Source organism: Mixophyes fleayi, chromosome 8 (assembly GCF_038048845.1).
Source record: "Mixophyes fleayi isolate aMixFle1 chromosome 8, aMixFle1.hap1, whole genome shotgun sequence".
Lineage (NCBI taxonomy): Eukaryota > Metazoa > Chordata > Amphibia > Anura > Limnodynastidae > Mixophyes > Mixophyes fleayi.
In genome coordinates this window covers 139684219-139704573 of record NC_134409.1, presented here as the reverse complement: position 1 = coordinate 139704573, position 20355 = coordinate 139684219, and the positions used below count along the sequence as shown (strand labels likewise).

The 20355-nt window shown below is 45.4% G+C and overlaps 1 protein-coding gene across 2 annotated transcripts in view; it reads left to right on the top strand.

Annotated features, from left to right (window-relative positions):
• The window catches only part of CACNA2D2 (calcium voltage-gated channel auxiliary subunit alpha2delta 2), a 138543-nt gene that overhangs the window by 7524 nt on the left and 110664 nt on the right, over positions 1 to 20355 (top strand). For both annotated transcript variants that reach the window (XM_075183841.1, XM_075183840.1), the window contains exon 2: positions 14690 to 14771. In XM_075183841.1, coding sequence (XP_075039942.1) covers positions 14690 to 14771 — 82 coding nt within the window. The remainder of the gene's footprint in view (positions 1 to 14689; positions 14772 to 20355) is intronic.

The window sequence follows — 20355 nt, the reverse complement described above, 5'->3', positions numbered from 1 at the left end:
TCTGAAGTGCACAAAACATGTTCAATATCAGATGCTCTGGACAGAATGAGATTGTATATCAGAGACTTTGGACAGAGTGACGTTGTGTATCAGAGGCTCCGGACAGAGTGACGTTGTGTATCAGAGGCTCAGGACAGAGTGAAGTTGTGTATCAGAGGCTCTGGACAGAGTGAGATTGTATATCAGAGACTTTGGACAGAGTGACGTTGTGTATCAGAGGCTCCGGACAGAGTGACGTTGTGTATCAGAGGCTCAGGACAGAGTGAAGTTGTGTATCAGAGGCTCCAGACAGAGTAACGTTGTGTATCAGAGGCTCTGGACAGAGTGACGTTGTGTATCAGAGGCTCTGGACAGAGTGACGTTGTGTATCAGAGGCTCCGGACAGAGTAACGTTGTGTATCAGAGGCTCTGGACAGAGTGACGTTGTGTATCAGAGGCTCTGGACAGAGTGACGTTGTGTATCAGAGGCTCCGGACAGAGTAACGTTGTGTATCAGAGGCTCTGGACAGAGTGACGTTGTGTATCAGAGGCTCCGGACAGAGTAACGTTGTGTATCAGAGGCTCTGGACAGAGTGACGTTGTGTATCAGAGGCTCAGGACAGAGTGAAGTTGTGTATCAGAGGCTCTGGACAGAGTGAGATTGTATATCAGAGACTTTGGACAGAGTGACGTTGTGTATCAGAGGCTCTGGACAGAGTGACGTTGTGTATCAGAGGCTCTGGACAGAGTGAGATTGTATATCAGAGACTTTGGACAGAGTGACGTTGTGTATCAGAGGCTCCGGACAGAGTGACGTTGTGTATCAGAGGCTCAGGACAGAGTGAAGTTGTGTATCAGAGGCTCCAGACAGAGTAACGTTGTGTATCAGAGGCTCTGGACAGAGTGACGTTGTGTATCAGAGGCTCTGGACAGAGTGACGTTGTGTATCAGAGGCTCCGGACAGAGTGACGTTGTGTATCAGAGGCTCCGGACAGAGTAACGTTGTGTATCAGAGGCTCTGGACAGAGTGACGTTGTGTATCAGAGGCTCCGGACAGAGTAACGTTGTGTATCAGAGGCTCTGGACAGAGTGACGTTGTGTATCAGAGGCTCAGGACAGAGTGAAGTTGTGTATCAGAGGCTCAGGACAGAGTGAAGTTGTGTATCAGAGGCTCAGGACAGAGTGAAGTTGTGTATCAGAGGCTCAGGACAGAGTGAAGTTGTGTATCAGAGGCTCAGGACAGAGTGAAGTTGTGTATCAGAGACTTTGGACAGAGTGACTCTCTGTATCAGAGGCTCGGTATAGTGTGAGGTTTTGGGTCATAGGCTAGAAATTGTGTAACCTAGGGGGTTCGCTAGTCTTGGGACAATGTGTGTTATTGGGTTAGAGGTTTGGGATAGTGCGAGGGTTGGGGGGGGTTCAGAGGCTCAGATTAGTGTGAGTTAGTGGGTTAGAGGTTTGGGATAGTGCGAGGGTTGGGGGGGTTCAGAGGCTCAGATTAGTGTGAGTTAGTGGGTTAGAGGTTTGGGATAGTGCGAGGGTTGGGGGGGTTCAGAGGCTCAGATTAGTGTGAGTTAGTGGGTTAGAGGTTTGGGAAAGTGCGAGGGTTGGGGGGGGTTCAGAGGCTCAGATTAGTGTGAGTTAGCGGGTTAGAGGTTTGGGATAGTGCGAGGGTTGGGGGGGTTCAGAGGCTCAGATTAGTGTGAGTTAGTGGGTTAGAGATTTGGGATAGTGCGAGGGTTGGGGGGGGTTCAGAGGCTCAGATTAGTGTGAGTTATTGGGTTAGAGGTTTGGGATAGTGCAGGGGTTTGGGGTGGTTCAGAGGCTCAGATTAGTGTGGGTTAGAGGTTTGGCATAGTGCAGGGGTTTGGGGGGGGGGGTTCAGAGGCTCAGATTAGTGTGAGTTAGCGGGTTAGAGGTTTGGGATAGTGCGAGGGTTGGGGGGGTTCAGAGGCTCAGATTAGTGTGAGTTAGCGGGTTAGAGGTTTGGGATAGTGCGAGGGTTGGGGGGGTTCAGAGGCTCAGATTAGTGTGAGTTAGTGGGTTAGAGGTTTGGCATAGTGCAGGGGTTTGGGGGGGGGGGGGTTCAGAGGCTCAGATTAGTGTGACGCGGTGGGTTAGAGGCTCAGATGGCAAGATCTGGCAGTTTAGAGACTCGGGGTGGTATGAGGTTATGGTTCGGAAGCTCGGTAGAGATAATGTCATCACAATTATAGATACTCAATAAGAGTTTGGTTGTCTTATGAATTATATATGATTTGAGATGAGTTTGGGACAGATTAATAAACCTATATTCTCAGCAGCCCGATGTGGAGGGCAGAAACACAGTGAGTAGCTCTGTTTAATGGAGATTTCCTTAAAAGCTCTGTGTGTATCGGCCTAATGATGACAGCCTGTTTTACAAGGTGATGTGTTATCTTTCTAGGTGCCTTGTGCATGAGCAGCGTTAAGCTATAAAGTACCAGCCAATAGCTCCATTTTAATTGAGTGCAAAGCACAGCTCAGCTCTGTGGCAGCTCAGCTCCCTCTTAGCATTCCTGCCACCTGTACTCTGCATGCCAGAGAAAAGCAAGACACGGGGAGAATGCAGAGAGTGACTGCGTATATACCGTGTACCTCTCCTGGCCATGTCTGGCTGTACACCTCTTCTCTCCTGGTCTTATGTGGCTGTACACCTCTTCTCTCCTGGTCTTATGTGGCTGTACACCTCTTCTCTCCTGGCATTATGTGGCTGTACACCTCTTCTCTCCTGGCATTATGTGGCTGTACACCTCTTCTCTCCTGGCCTTATGTGGCTGTACACCTCTTCTCTCCTGGCATTATGTGGCTGTACACCTCTTCTGGTCTTATGTGACTGTACACCTCTTCTCTCCTGGCCTTATGTGACTGTACACCTCTTCTCTCCTGGCCTTATGTGGCTGTACACCTCTTCTCTCCTGGCATTATGTGGCTGTACACCTCTTCTCTCCTGGCCTTATGTGGCTGTACACCTCTTCTCTCCTGGTATTATGTGGCTGTACACCTCTTCTCTCCTGGTCTTATGTGGCTGTACACCTCTTCTCTCCTGGCATTATGTGACTGTACACCTCTTCTCTCCTGGTATTATGTGGCTGTACACCTCTTCTCTCCTGGTATTATGTGGCTGTACACCTCTTCTATCCTCTCATTATGTGGCTGTACACCTCTTCTCTCCTGGCATTATGTGGCTGTACACCTCTTCTCTTCTGGCATTATGTGGCTGTACACCTCTTCTCTTCTGGCATTGTGGCTGTACACCTCTTCTCTCCTGGTCTTATGTGGCTGTACACCTCTTCTATCCTCTCATTATGTGGCTGTACACCTCTTCTCTTCTGGCATTATGTGGCTGTACACCTCTTCTATCCTCTCATTATGTGGCTGTACACCTCTTCTCTCCTGGTATTATGTGGCTGTACACCTCTTCTCTCCTGGCCTTATGTGGCTGTACACCTCTTCTCTCCTGGCCTTATGTGACTGTACACCTCTTCTCTCCTGGCCTTATGTGACTGTACACCTCTTCTCTCCTGGCATTATGTGACTGTACACCTCTTCTCTCCTGGCATTATGTGACTGTACACCTCTTCTCTCCTGGCCTTATGTGGCTGTACACCTCTTCTCTCCTGGCATTATGTGGCTGTACACCTCTTCTCTCCTGGCATTATGTGGCTGTACACCTCTTCTCTCCTGGCATTATGTGGCTGTACACCTCTTCTCTCCTGGCCTTATGTGGCTGTACACCTCTTCTCTTCTGGCATTATGTGGCTGTACACCTCTTCTCTCCTGGCATTATGTGGCTGTACACCTCTTCTCTCCTGGCATTATGTGACTGTACACCTCTTCTCTTTTGGTCTTATGTGGCTGTACACCTCTTCTCTCCTGGTATTATGTGACTGTACACCTCTTCTCTTCTGGTCTTATGTGGCTGTACACCTCTTCTCTCCTGGCCTTATGTGGCTGTACACCTCTTCTCTCCTGGCATTATGTGACTGTACACCTCTTCTCTCCTGGCCTTATGTGGCTGTACACCTCTTCTCTTCTGGTCTTATGTGGCTGTACACCTCTTCTCTCCTGGCCTTATGTGGCTGTACACCTCTTCTCTCCTGGCATTATGTGACTGTACACCTCTTCTCTCCTGGCATTTTGTACAACTCCTTTACTGGAAATAAATTGTGGATTGTGCAAGTCGCTGATATTTGGCGACTTTGCAAGGGAAATTTAAAACGGTAATGGCTTTAAAGGCAAGATGTGTCTTCAGATCCGATTGTAGTTGAATGCGGACGTGCGTATGCCAGAATCACGTGTGTTTTAAAAAAAATGTAATTCATTTTTGTTTTGTGTGCCTTAATGAATCACAACCAGAGACTTTATTCTGCATCAAGTGCAGACGCTATGTTTGGTTAGGAAATGATTTTAAGGAAAGATTTTGTCTGTATTTTCTTGTCTTTGTTGTATATAAGTCTCCAGATTGCTGTAGGTGCTCAGCCAATATACAGAGAGGCCCCAAGGAGGGCGGCGTATCAGACACATATGTCCGCAGCTCCCGTCGCAGATCCCATGTCCAGAGAATTGCCCGGCGCTGATAATCCTCCGGCTCGGACTCTAGTGCTGGAAATCGCCTTTTGTGGCTGCTTTCTTGTTTCGTATCTCCCTCATCTTTTAGAGGACCTCATTTCATAACAAGGTCCTTGATTTCCTTTTCAGCTCAGAAGTAGGTTAATTTCAGAACACCGCGTTTCAGCTTTATCTCTGCCTCTGCAGAACTTTCCTCCACGCACTCCCCCCACCGCACCCCCCTTCACCCCCCCACCTCTTCTTTTCCCTCTTGACAATCGTAACGGCGGACAGATGAAAGCTCTGCTCAATCTGCTGTCCTGCACCATAAACTGCTAATCAGGTTCAAGAGATCACTATCACGTACTGAGAACGGCGCGCTCCCCCCCCCCCTCGTGCTGCGCACCCCCTCTGTGATATGAGCTGAGAGGTCATCCGCGGGTTAATGGAAACCTGGCTTAAGCCAAGAGCAGACTGGCAGCCTCTATACCCCTAGGACGATTCATGCAACGTGGGCACAGAGCGTAAAGCCTTGTACGGGCTCGCCAGTATTTAGTAACACCCTGTGCAATGCTGTCAGTGCTTATACAAAGGCCTGCTCCCGGGTGAACAAGTGTGTGTGTGTGTGTGTGTGTATATATATATATATATATATATATATATATATATATATATATATATATATATATATATATATATATATATATATAAATATAGTATGTGTGCTTACATTTACAATACCTGCCTCCACTTATAATGCACCCTCACTAACCACAAGGTATACTCTCTGCACACTAGTACATTACAATATTTAATTCCATTATATGTCACATTCGCTATGATGCCAGTTGTTTAATGCTAGTGGTATAAAGTGGCAGCACATTAATATCCTTTGTTACTTTCTAAATGTCTTCTTGGCGAAACGGTTTTTATGCTGAAGCCATTATCGCTTAGAAAAATTCTGAAATGGACAATTATATTGAAAAGACCATTCTGCACTCAGAGCCACTGATTGATCGTCAGCTCGTTCCCCCGCGTTCTGCCGCAAGTGGTCTCAGGGAAATGTAAAGAAGTCTCAGCCCATGTCACAGAGCGCTGTGAAACCTTTATTCACTGCGTTGTCACATGTAACGTATCTGGCAGCCTGTACGCTGCTGATCTCCGGTATGAACTGTGGCCCTCTTTGGTTTTTCTGTTTTTTCGGCCAGCTTGGTAAACCGTCCACTGAGAGTGGTGCAGGAATCCAGGCCTGTAATAGACAGTAATCTCAGAGAGATCTCCCAGTAGTGGGAGTACTATTACTGGATTCAGGGCATGCTGTTCCTGCTAAAAATATAAGAGACATAACCCCATGTCTGTATTAACCCTCCGCCTCCCGCGCTCTGCTCGTTCCATGTGCTCAGGATTTCACGAATCATGGAATTCACTTGACCAATAATTATTTCTTATGTCATGACCTGTTGGGTACACGAGATGTAACCCAGACGTCCCTCTGAGCTCTCTAATGTGCGCTGGTTACAGTGTGGCAGGAAAGCCGGACACGGGAACATTAATAACGAGACTCTTTCATTCCTCAGACTGCAGTGCTGGGTTCTGTGTCATGATGAGTCTAGGTCAGTGGTTCCCAAACTGTGTGCCTAGGCTCCCTGGGGTGCCTCGGTGGTCTAACAAGGGTGCCTCGGCCAGGGCCAGTGGTAAGCAAGGCGGACGACTACTTGGTAATTATTTTGGCTTAGGGGTGCTTTGAAAAATTTTGGAGGCCCTAAGGGTGCCTTGAACTGAAAAAGTTTGCAATCCACTGGTCTAGATCATTCCTTATTTCTCTGTGTCACAGTTGTGGAATCTCCAAAGAATGACTTATTTGTGTTATGTATGCTGGGTGCAATTCTCAGTGTCTGTTCTTATTCTATAGATATCAGTAATTGCACAGTATCGCCGCTCTTGTTCTGTATGTCAGGTGCAATTCTCATTATCTGTATTTTGGGTCTCTGCACAGTATCACTGCTCTTGTTCTGTATGCCAGGTGTAATTCTCATCTGTATGGACCTCTGCACAGTATCACTGCTCTTCCTCTGTATGCCAGCTGCAATTCTCATTATCTGTTTGGACAACTGCACAGCATCACTGCTCTTCCTCTGTATGCCAGCTGCAATTCTCATTATCTGTTTGGACAACTGCACAGCATCACTGCTCTTACTCTATATGCCAGCTGCAATTCTCATTATCTGTTTGGACAACTGCACAGCATCACTGCTCTTACTCTATATGCCAGCTGCAATTCTCAGTGGGCCTGAGTCATTAAGGAGAGCAAAGCATAAAAAATTAGTAACTTTGCACCTGGGCAAAACCATGTTGCATTGGAGGGGAAGGTAAATTTAAAATATGATGGCAGATTTATAGTTGGGATAGGGCATGTCCTAGATCAACTTTAAATTCCAGTGTAAAAATAATGATATCAAGTATTTGTGTGCTAAGTGAAAAAACAGCCAGTATGTATCTTATGTGCAAAATAATAAACAAATTTGCACCCCTTTAATTGTAACATGGTTTGTCCCAGAGAAAACTTACTCCTTTTTTTGCATTGCTCTCCTTAATGACTCGGGCTCAGTATATGTATTTATGGGCCTCTGCTCAGTTTCACTGCTCTTGTTCTGTATGCCAGGTGTAATTCTTAGTGTCTGTTAACATTCTTTTGGGATGACAATTGCACAGTACTACTCCTCTTGGGTTTATTCTCACCTTCATAATTTGGTTTGTTGAGCACTGTAAAAAACAATGCACTTGAAAAAGGACTCAGCGATAAAAGTGCTTTGTTTTAGTGTCCCACGCAGGGACCCCATCATTACCTGTCTGTAGCTGCTGTTTCCACCCCTGAATCACCATGTGAGTGGGCATATAACTTCCATCTTCCCGGGACACTGCCCTCACATCGGTACAGGGGGGTCGGTAGGCACCCACCGGTCCCGGGTGAATTAATAGGCTACATCCTGGTTCAGCCCACAAGATGTCCGCCTCCGCCTGGTACAGGCTGCGGGTTCCCTTTAAGAGAGATCACGTACAGGTTAATACAACATTGCGATGGTACGGTGCATTTCTCTCTAATCTGAAAGATAAGAGCTGATAACGAGGAACCTCTCGTCGTGTAGGCTTATTATTCCATTCTGCCAGAGATCAGTTAACACGTTCTCATTTTCAGCCTTGTAAGGGTTCAGCTACTGGAAATTTCTGATACATCAAATAATCATTGTAGCAAAAGTGCTGCACTAATTATCCCGCAAATTGCTTTAATATGTCATTTGAAGGGCCCAGTTAGTAGATTGAAAATGCCTGAAGTAGTTTCAGAGTGTCGGCCTAGTGAGACTGCTCAGGACGGTTCGGAGATGTGCGAAATATGGCCACAATCGTACATCGCGCGGAGAGGTCATGTGACCTGCGTTCCTAAACTTCAGGGGGTCGTGGCATACCTGCCATCATTACGTTGCCTCCTAACATATAACATGTGCCTGTTCAAGCTCAAATAGCTCCGTATTATAGTATTTTATCAGCTTCATTCTTTAATTTGAACACCGAATGTTACTATGTTCTAATTCCAAATTTGAGTTTGTTGTTGAGTACATGGAAAACCTTTAACAATACCGTACAATGTAGCTATGGAATCGCCAAACCGCTCGCAGTGCTGAAATGTTCCCGTCTATCGAAAGTTCAGCAGTTTATATCAAAATGTTGAAATTGTAGAACCAAATGCATCAGTTTGAGAACCACTTTGAATCTGACATCTTTACTAATTACCTCTAGCCCAGGTATAGTAAGCCCATTATGTAAGTACCATTGGATGATCTCTGAGCGAATTCTGCCCCGTAAAGGTGTAAGATGGGGGAAGTGGGGGTAAATAACGTGTCCCCATAGTTCTCAGCCCCCTCCAGGGGCACATTTTAATGTCTACAAAGTATAGTTTTACACCTCTGATTCTCATTATATCCCCCAAGGACAAAGATCTTCCGCCCCCACAATGACCACTTTGGGGTCTGCTTAATAATATCCTATCGCTGCAATTTATCAATACAAAAATGAGCGATATTCAGCACCTGAGCGATCAGGGTTAACTTAGTGGGGACAGTATGATGTGACATGCGTGATAGTCGGTTCGCACATGCGCAGTGGAATTTAGAGCTCGGACTTGTACAAAAAAAATAAATAGAATAAATGTTAAAAAACATATTTTTAAAGATATTCATAGAATAAAGCACTTTTCTTCCATTCCCCTCCGTTACCCTTGGTAAATAACACCTCCCCTCCATGCTTTGCACAGGGGTCCGGGATGACAGATGCCAGCAGTTGCTGGTCTGCACCTGTGATGGGGGTGGGAGATATTCTCCGTCTGGGTGGGGTCTGTGATCCAGTAAAAATAAAAGTGTGAGGGATAAATTGGGAAACGTGTCCCTCTATGGCTAGGAGCTGGAGGCGGGAGGGGGGGGGGGGCATGGAGCTTGTCACTTCCCTGTATCTTGAGGGTGGGTGGGGGGGGGTGTTATATACTATTTAGGTTGCAACTGATACCACTTTGTAAGCGATTTTAACCTTAGCCGCAGCTGTCCTCAATAACAGATGCAAATTTACAGTATATTCAGCACTGGTGCTATGCTGCACTCACTGGCTTAGAGGACCCTGGTGGGGTTTAAATCCTGGTCTAGCCCCTCCAGGCCTTAGGGCATTGATCTGCACTTGATGAAGCGTTATTGTTCACATTAAACAGATATCTCATACATGTAACTTGGCTATGGGGGGGGGGGGGGGGGGTCACAGACCATAAGCCTGTGGTACAAAGTGTGAGCTCAGCTGACAAATGTTCGTCACAGAACTTAATCTCCTCCGAGTTTGAATAAATACAATAAGAGAACAGCGTCACAAGTATGTATGAAACGTTTTAGGGACGTGCCAGAACTGAAGATTTTGGACCTCTCTTTATTTTCTATGAACGTTAGAATTGGTGTGTGAAATACTATAGAGAATAGCTGCAGAGAATGACTGACACTCTTACAACCGGTAAACATTGTACCGCTGCCAGCACGTGGCCATCTGGGCTACGGCCAATTTGGTTGCGCAGATTGCAGACAGCCCCACGCGTGTTGGCCAGCGAATATCCACACAGGACAAAGCGTTCGCCTGCCAAACAAATGTTCAGAAAGGCCCAAATCAGGTCACAATTTGGTTGATCATATCCAGTTGTTTCACACCTGCGACAATGTCAGACCACTTTTGTCCCAAACAACTAAACTGGCAGAGGAAATTCCCATGCGCTGTAAGGCTCTTTTATCCAGTTGTTTCGGTGTAGAGAGACCGAGCTAGACTTTGGCACGGAACTGGTTACAGTCCCCAGGGCCATGCAGCAGTTCATAGCTTATCGATTGGGTATTAGGTTCTGTGGCGGGGAGATGTTGACACAAGTGTCTGGTAATGGTCTGCGGCAGATTCGTGTCTGTCTGATTGTGACACCCACCGGCTTGTTAGAGCACCTTAACTGTTTCAGCTCCAGCCGCAGGACTTGCATGAGGCTGTAGGACGATTCTAGGACGTACAGTTTAGGTCTGCCTGAGCTGAATGTATTTATACAACGGAAAGCTGTATGTGTTTACATCACGCAGAGCCATACGCATTTAAAACATTGTAATGCTATATTTGCTGCTAACATGCAGAGCCATATTTATTTATATCATGCGGCACCATATATCACTGTGACATGTTGTGATTTTATACATAAGCTGTATTCCTACGCTGTATACGTGCTCTGCAGATCTCACACTGAATACCTCTGCGTCTGTTAAGCAATTCTTGGCTTATTAAAGGGGTAAAACGACTTATTGCCTGCGGCAGTATGTAGTGGGGTAGTAATATGTATTTCTTTCTAGTCTGTTCGTTGTCATGTTGTAAATTGCAGTGATTGTTGCCAGGGCCATCTTAACATTATGGGTCCCCGGGCAAAGCAGTGCATGGGCCCCTACCTACACAACCACATATAGGAATAAAAATGTAAATTATCAATGAAATTAAGTTTGATTTTTATTGCAGGTACAAATAAATATAGTGTTTAAACATTAAAAAACATGCTGTTCAGCTGTGCCTTGATACATGCGTGAATAGATTTTTTTTTTCTGTTGGGCCCTGCCTATGGGGCCCCCAGGGTGCCCAGGGGAAAAGACGGCCTGATGGTAGCAGAAGCGGAGGTGGGTAAGGGTGAGGACAGAGGATTTCATCTCTCCAGGCCAAGGTGTTACACAGTCCCTTCCTATGTGTACAACAAGCGGTGCTTTCTCTAATCATGGGGATTGTTGTCCCTGTTTCATACTCTTTTTCTTTTAGGGTGATACATTCATTGATAATCCTTTCAGCAAAGCTGTTAGGAAGCACATAGGATATGGGCAGTACGGTGGTTTAGTGGCTAGCACATCTGCCTTACATCACTGGGGTTGAATTCCCGACCATGGCCTTATCTGTGTGGATTTTGTATGATCTCCCCGTGTTTGCGTGGGTTTCCTCCGGGTGCTTCGGTTTCCCCCCACACTCCAAAATCATACTGGTAGGTTGATTGGCTGGTATCAAATTGACCCTAGTCTGTGTGTCTGTCTGTGTGTGTATGTTAGGGAATTTAGATTGTAAGCTCCTATGGGGCAGGGACTGATGTGAGTGAGTTCTCTGTACAGCGTTGCGGAATTAGTGGCGCTATAGAAATAGCTGATGATATTGTGACTATAGAGCCGTGTGTCATCTTTAGCTATTGCAGAATTACAGCTCTCACTTTCATGGATGATGGGAGTTGTAGGTCAGCCAAGTGTCTGTTATCTGCAGTCACATTCCATAGCATTGTTCCTGCCATCTCCTGACTCCGCTATCCATGTAGAACAGCACAGTCTCCTGTCATTTTCTCTCTGAGTAACGGTGATAAGGAGGTGACAGTGATGTGGAGACGGACTGACTGTCCCGGATCACGCACAGGGTTACTGTACTGATGTGTAAGGAAGCGACGGTTAGAAACCTCCGGCCGGTGGGCACCGTGACCAGACAGTGAGCACATTCATTAACCCTGGTACAGGACTAAAGTGTTGTCGACATGAGACACAGACTGTACTTATAATTAAAAATGCTCCAGTACAACACTTACCGTTGTTCTCAGAGGTGAGGGATTAGCATTGCAATATCATCATAAGAAGTGGTGCAAGGGCAATATAGATTGAAGATTTTTGTCCAGAACGAAGTGTGATTTGTGCACATCAATGTATTTGTTTCAGAGAACCCCAGTGTGTTGTTTTGAGGTGAGTATGTGCTCGAAGTCCTGTTGATGAAACGCGTGGAGACGCGTCATGCGCAGTTCTAGAAACGCAGTGAAACTCAGCTGTGGTGTTGTATGTTCCGCTCTGCTGTGACTTCTGCTGAAGTTTGTTTGGCGGTGTGACTTTGCTGGAGCTTCATATTGTTGATAAGAGTTTTGCTTTTAATCTGATGGTCTGTTTTTAATGCACAGTGAAGCGGCTCCTGTTGTTGCTTTTTCGGACCTCCTACAGCCTGTGAGGATTGCCTGGAGCGTCAGATGAGTCAAGTGTCTTAGTGCAGTGTATATGTATATATATATATGTGTGTGTATATATATATATATATGTATTTATTTGTGTGTGCTGAACACAAGGTTGCCGTGGTGAGGGGAGAGGTTGGGATCCAACATGGCCGCCCCTTGGTTCCTGATCTGTGTTTTGTGTGAGGCTCCCATTTTGTCATTATTCTGAGGTAATGAATGCTGAAGGCTGTAATGTGAAATTGCTGGGAGTTGAATGGTGAAAGCAGGCGCAGATTTCTCCCGGTGTCCCACGGTGTATAACAATCTAACGCCATTACCGCCACAAAGCCATTTCCTGCAATCTGATAAACTGACACATTGAAGTGTTGGGGGGGGGGGGTTCCTGATTCTGTGTGATTCATCTCTCACATACTTAGTGTAATGTTACTAATCGCATCTCCACGCTTACATGTACATCATACTGTGGTCGGAGTGTCAGCTCCTAAACCCACAACGACTTTTTCTGACAGGATTTATGTCTGTGCCTCATTCCCAGAGCCCAGGATAAAATAGGGACAGTACTGCTATAAGGAAGGTTTGTTTTATTTACAGGTGCGTTCTTAAAAGGGGGTTATCTACATCTGGACAACCCCCCAAATTTATGTCGCCCCCCCCCCCCCTCCCAAGCCCCCAGATATCAAACTTTATTATCAGTCACCATATGACCTGATTCTAGTAATTATACCACAGGAGCGCTAACATCGCCGCAGCCGGGCTGTACAGAGGCTTCTCAGCCTCGCTATCTATGTAACTTATTTATAGGGGACCCGTTCAGCCGGCTTAAATTTAGAAGCTGCTTTATCAGGATCGGGTCGTAGCAACCTGTAAATCTGTCCCAAGTTTCCTGACGTCACCGACATTCCTGGAATTTGGTCTATTTGTGTCCCAGTGACTCTGATATTATCTTGTTATTCCGAATATCTGCATAACTTACTAAAGTATTGTATGTAACTGTGTTATATGTCCTGTGATTGGGAATCTGACTGTTCCCTATGAGTCCAAATTACTGTCTCATAATTCATTGTACTTCTCCTCATTACCACTTCCCCCCTAAGTATACATGTATGTGATCTACACTGTTTAAATGGTCACAGGGGTAAACAATGCAATAAATTTAGAAACAACACAGATAATTAGCGGGAACAGAACTGATCTCCAAACAGAGACCCCAGGAAATGACATTGGGTCTGGAATTTCTGGGGGGCCCGGGCGGGAAGTAAACTTTGGCTTTGTTGTGGTGGGTGGGTGCTGTTTGGGTTCTTACGACAATTCCTGTTATTCCTAGCGGCGTGTTGGGGACACGTATGTACACTGGGAGAGGGGGGGCCCTGACAGGGATTTAGCGCGTCCAATAGTGGGAGAAAAATTCCAGAGGCCATTAAACTGGGTAATTTATATGGCTGCCGATTGTGCGCCTGGGGAAATATATTTCACAGGTAATTTCCAATCTGTCAGCCTGTGAAAGAAGCCATTATTCTAACTAGAAAAGAGATCATAATGTCATGTGAGCCGTTAACTCCTTCAGGGCTGGCCCGGAGACTCACGGCAAGGATGAGGTTAATGCAAACGCTGCTTGTCCTAGAATCGGATTAGATCAATTATGCCGTAATGAACGTGGGCATACTCCCATTTATTGCTGCGTAGCGGTGTATGACATCATGGCGGGCAGGAATTAATACGGAGATGGGGAGCTATATAACTGGGAGAGCGTTGGTTGGACAATATTATGCGGTTCAGCTGTTGCTAAGCATCATGATCGTTGTATGTCAGCAACAGTTGTGATGTAAATGTTAACCTTTGTTGGATCAATGACCAATATAAAATTAACTAGAGCATTGTGTCTGTAGACAAGATGATCTACAACGGAGGTGGAAACCCGTGGCTTTCCAGTTGGTGTGGAACTGGGCGTGCTGGGCCTTGTAGTTCTACAACGACAGGAGAGCTATTGGTCTAGGCCAACGATTGCTGCTCTTTAAAGTCCTATATATTGAGAATCTCCAAGTTGGTGTCTTCTCCTCTGAGGTTTCCTGTCCCTTCTGTATGCACCTTGCAGACTTCTAAGGGTTAATACTGCTACGCGGTGCATGTGTCTTGCCGCTGAGTGATGGAGACACGGGCCGGACGTCGCCCTGTGGCACGGATACCGACTTTACACTGCTGATAATACCCTATTGATTTAGCCTGATGTCCTCGTTTACATTGATAAAGGAGGCGCAGAGGGGACAGGTCTGTGCTTAGTGTTTAATGAGGCTAAAGCAGCCTCTATTAATGGGACTTCATTATTCGCATGTGTTTTACGCCCCGCTCGGATCCTCGCCGGTGCAGTCATTTCTCACCATTTGTTATGTCGCTGAATGACCGTGTGCAGGATTTGGGGATATTATGTATAAAACTCCAGCTATATCCTGTTCTCTTGCTCATTGTCTAGGTATTGTGCCCCGGTTACCTCCCTTCTGTCTTCTGTTTGCCCCATCTACCTCTGCACTCCCGGATGGCTCATATAGTCCTGCCTGACCCCCCTGTTATCTCTTTCAGGATGCAGTATTGGTCCACGAGGTTGGAGCGAGAGTTTCACCAGGTTATGAGGAACTTTGCTGGGGCCCAGCAGCTACAGGGGGTAAGTACGTCTGTCTGGATGTGGTCGTCCGTTCTACATCTGCTCACTGTATGATGCCATCTGATGCCAACATTGGGGCAGAGCCGGATCACAAGTTAGGCTCTCGCCTATGACCCATTGGTCTCTGATGATCCACATTACTTTAACCCAACTTTATCTGTGTTTTATGACATAAACGGAGGGAGGGAAGGAGGCCCAAAACTGTATCCTGTCTACAGCCCCATAGCATTAAATTCTGGTGGTAGGATGTACCAGTTAAAGGGGGCAATTACTGGCAAATCCGACTGGTCACATCAATTGCCAAGCAGCTGGTTCTCTGGGCAGATCACTTGTCCAATAGATCCTACCTGGCACCATTAGTGGGATTAGATCAGATGTGACCATCAACTGGATTTACATTTCATTCGAATTGACCCGAGCAGATGTGGATTGGCCAGTGCATTATTTTTTAGGTGCTCTTAGTAATTTTTCGGTATTCTTTTCACTATTTAGCACCAAATAATAATTGAAAACAGATATGCCTAAGAACATTATTTAATAAAGTGACCAATTAACACAGCAAAACAAATAAAACAATAATTGGTCAACAGATTTGGCTCTTATCGGATGAGTTTTACATATAAAATCAGATTGGTGTAATCTGGATAACTCTTAGGGGCATATTCAATTGACGGCGGGACCGCCGAAATTCCCGCGCTCCAAAAATATTACCGTTAATACTGTAATCCTGGGAGCTGCGAGCTGAAATCCAGCGAGATATTACCGTATTAATGGTAATATTTTTGGAGCGCGGGATTTTCGGCGGTCCCGCCGTCAATTGAATATGCCCCTTATATTGTTAAGGGTTGTCTTTTCACAAGCTCATAACAATCTCTCTTTTTGTAAGAAGATAAATCTGTGTTGATGTTTGTAAAAGTATCTGACTTCCTAGTCATTGGTGTGTGTGTATATATATATATAATTTCGTCTGGTGTGCACAGTAATATAATCTAATTGATATCCATTATTCAGAGATGTCAGCGTTGAATAAAACCATTATGGAAAACGTCATAGGATTACCATGGTAAACGACCAATTAGCCCTATCAGTAACCCTGCAGCGTCATGCTATTGAACTTGTTTATTGTGTTAATCCCATCACATGTTCTATAAGGTCTGTGTTACTGTGTAATGTGCTCATGCTGGATAGAGAGGTCCGATCATCACTGTACTTAGAGACGTTGTTATAAGTGTTTCATTGGAGTTATTCTTGAATGTACGATTGTTGTATTATATCAAAGGGGTCTTGGGAAGATTTAATGCAAAAAAATCTATATGGTTACTATTTAATTTTTGTTCCCCTCCGCTCCAAACGCACTTGGTTCATCTGACCAAAGATCCGTGCAACATCCTCCCCCCCCCCCCCCCCCTCACATCTACAAGAAACATATGTTGTGTCTTTTAGTGAATTTGCATAATAAGGACGCCTCTCATGAATTATGTATGAGCGCCCCGCCTGCAGAGAACTCCTCTGGATAGTGTCACACTGTCACTGATACATTGTTTATTATTTTAATTAAGAGGAGCATATTAACGTCACATCAGGACCTTCCTGGTGTATCACACTTAAAGACTTCTCGTCTCCTCTGCTGAGATCACAGGGTCCGTATCACAACCCGCTCTCTGCCTCCGTATAGGAGAAAAGGTTCACTGGCCCCTAAACTTGTTCTGTGTGTTACTCAGATCCTGCCACATCCAGAAATTGGTTTCGTAGGACCCGCCAGCTGCAGGGGAACTACAAGTCCCAGAATACTCTTCCAGCCTTTTGAGCTTGGCGACATGGAGCGCCAGCTTCTCGTCTATGCTCTGGGAGTTGCAGAATGGGAGGAGTTGGGCGTTAGAGATAGATGGAATTATATGGAGGGGTCCTAAGGTCAAACAATCACACAAAGATTGACTACAAGCAGGTGACAGGGATACATCACATGCAAACCTTGCAAAAATATGGTCCTGAATGTTTGAGTATGAACGAAGGTCGCTATGGGATTGTCCACCAGGGTTTCTATAAAGAAAAACAGAGGAATGGGGGATGGGACATCAGGGGGGGGGGGCGTTGAAGCTCATGGGGGGGGTGGGGGGCAGTCTTTAAATTATGTCATTTTGGGGGTGAAGGAGGGTAATTAAAGAGTCAAGGGCAAATTAATGCTATTGTGGATTGCCCAAGGTTTCCAGGTCTTGGAAAATAATTTGCTGAGTTTGTTTATAATGTTTTGATTGAATAGCTCTTAATTGTACAACATTTTAACTCCCGCGCGGGAGGTTATATGGAGTTAACTGCTTTATGGAGTTAAATATGTAAAAGGCTTAGACACAATGGAGGGTCAAAGGTCGCCTCTCCTGGATTTATATGGAATAATCAGGACACATTATGTGATGCTGTAAAAGGACATTTTGGGGGAGGTTAAGTGAGAGCAGCACTTACATGGAGTAATGCAGTGATTTAGCACTATTAAATCACACAGACACCCATGAGGGGGGGGGGGGATTTAGATGTTTCATTCAGCCTCCGCCTCTTTCTCAGATTTCAGATACAGAGTATTTTTTGGCGCTGCGAGCAGTTCATTCGACATCCCGCAAACACCCAACACTCTGTGCACTAATGACATGCAAATGAGATGCTAATGTGTCTGCAATAACTTATGTGAAGCGGGTTCTGACAAATGAATCTGGCTGGGACCTGTCCCCCTGGGTGGTGATTAATGTGCACCCGGCGCTGGTAGCGGCCTCTTTGGCAATCTGCGCCCTGCATTGGGCTGCGAGGTTCCCGGAGACGGCGGCGGATCTTGATTGGATTCCTTCTCCCTTGAGGTGACTCTTATGGGTGACAGAGGGTGGAGGAGGGAGGAAGCCGCTCTAATCCTTTTATTAGCACTAAATCAGTCTCTGCAGCAGCGTTCCCTGCAAGAGAGCGTCCCGAGGGTGATGGGCCGCTGACCGGCGAGAAGACTTCACGGCACAGAATATCGCAGCCATTATTACATTCCACAATCTTTATTTTCTCTCTGTGTAACACCCAACAGCCTCCTGTATGACCTGTCAACTTGTATGTTGTGTTTTGTTTTTCTCCTGCAACCCATGACATTGTGAAATATATAATACTAAGGCCTATAAGCACTTTATATATCTTCACGTCTGTCTATCGGACGTTATACCACAAAGCCGCGGTTACTTATTTTCTTTCTGGTTTTTGGAATTCTCTGGATAACGAGTCTTCAGATATCACCATATTAATGTTTAAGAGTATATCTAAATACCGGACTGACTTTTTTTTAAGGTCAGTTGCACTTTTATATTAAGGGATGATCTGCCTAAACGTGGGCTGTGTTTGTTCCCAGTTTGTACAACGCTCGAAGTATGCAGGGCGCTATGCAGGTAAATGGTAATAATAAAGTAGGGTATACATTGCAGTATTACAGTGTTCCTCCCCAGCACCTGTTTTCCGGGGGCTACACCCGGCTGTTTTTATTTACCACCCAACTCTTGGAACCCCAACAGAGTCCTATTATAATAGAATAAACCATTGTTTCTCCTATTAGAACAGGCACTATGTGAGCACTACAGCCAGCAGTGTGCGTTAGACCATTGACCACCAGTCTGACCATCCTGGCAGGTGTGGGCAACAACCTCCAACATTTTTCATTATCATTGCAAAGTATTACAACTGCCCCCACTTGGTTCCTTCTTAATACCACCCGGTTACTTCTTAATACCACCCGGCTGCTTCTTAATGCCATCCAGCTGCTTCTTAATACCACCCGGCTGCTTCTTAATGACACTCGGCTGTCAAAATTTTCTGGAGAGAACACTATTGGACAAGACTGCTTTGCCCATTTACACACCTACCCATAATTTCTTGCCGGTAACTTTTGTTTTGTATATCTAATTGTTTCTAGTTAGTTATGATTCTGACACTTGTAACTTTGAGTTGCTGGTGGCATAATTTGGGCATGCGGTTGGTACGCCACTGCGAGATAGCAGCAAGCACGTGTGGCGATGAAAGCTGCAGTTTGCGTTGAACCGATATATATATATATCGCTGTGTACTACTAGTGCATGGCGCCAGCAATATCCGTAAAATCTCTGGACATCATTTTCTAGCTCTAAAACTATTGCAAGAGGGGCTGCAGAGTCGTACTGTAGTCGGTATAAGCTACTTAAGTTGGAGCTGGCAATCATGAGTTGATATTCTTGATAAAATATATCAGCATTTTAGCAGCTACTTTGTTTTCATTGTTCCGTTACTGGGAAACAATTAAATGTTTGTATTTAAAACATCGCTGTTTATTTGCGTATTCGCTTATACGGATCCACGACCTATACACAGTGGGGGCAGACATTTAGGCCCAATACCCAAATCCCTTCTGTCTGAGGAACATTGGTTCAGACTACAAACTCTTCTCCTCCACAGCAGTTTATAGCAGATGTCCCAGTCTGCTGATACCTGGCCCCAGTTTGTCCCCCCACCCCCCAGTTTAAGGTCCATGTTGTATGTTTCCCGTCCGCCCCAGTGCTGCCTTTCCGCTGTCTTGTTCCTGGGCTGTGTAATCTGTCCAGACCTTGGCAGATCCCTTCTGCCGCCGCGTTTCCTAGCGGACACGCCATTAATCAGACTGGCTGCAAGCTGTGATTGGCTGATAAGGTTCACCTATTGGACAGATTGAGGTGTTTGGTGAGATAAGGGCAAATCCCAGCGTACAGTATCTGCTCTAATCTGGCTGCGCTGCCGCCTGTCCTCGTGGGGTTAAATCTATCATGATATCTCCTTTTCTCCCTGCGGTTGGGGCTCATTGCACATAAAGGACGTTATACGCCATGGGGAGTGGGCGAGGAGGGGAGACGCCATTAATACGCTTGGACACGTATTTCCAGAAATATACAAAGGGTTTTATTTTCTGTATAATAGTCATTTATTTGTATTACTGCATTGTATGTGCTTCTGCCTTTTATATTTGGAGATGTTTGTAAACCAGACGGGTTGTGCATCAGAAGATGATGATCCGGTATATTTAAACATAAATTCAGTCCACATATATAAAATTACAGTGATATAGCACAATAATATAAAAAAAATGTGTTGTTTTTTTATGGAGAGCTGATGTGACAATATTCATCATTATTCAATAGTAAATTATTGCAGTACATTGCTTGAAATATTACATAGGATCACAGTGGTAAAGTAGACGGCATTTCATAGTAACTTGTATTCTCGCTGTAGTAAATCCGTGCCGTATTCTGAATGAATGTTTAAGCTCTTACCCCTCTATTTATGCTGTAGATCAGCTCTTTAAGGCCTAATAAGACGCAGGTTCCCCGATGACTGGGGTTAATGAGTTGTGGAATGATTGGGTGTGTGGAGCGTAACGGTGGGATTTTTTGGTAATTGTATTGTATATTGCCACGGTAAACGTAGCCCATTTTACCTAATTAGATCGCAGTGATGTTGAAGAGGTTAATGTCTTGTTTATATCTAGGACCGGCTCTGTGAGGCAGAGACCACCTCCCAGCGATTAGGTATAAAGGTGATATGTACCAAGGGTCTTCTGTCT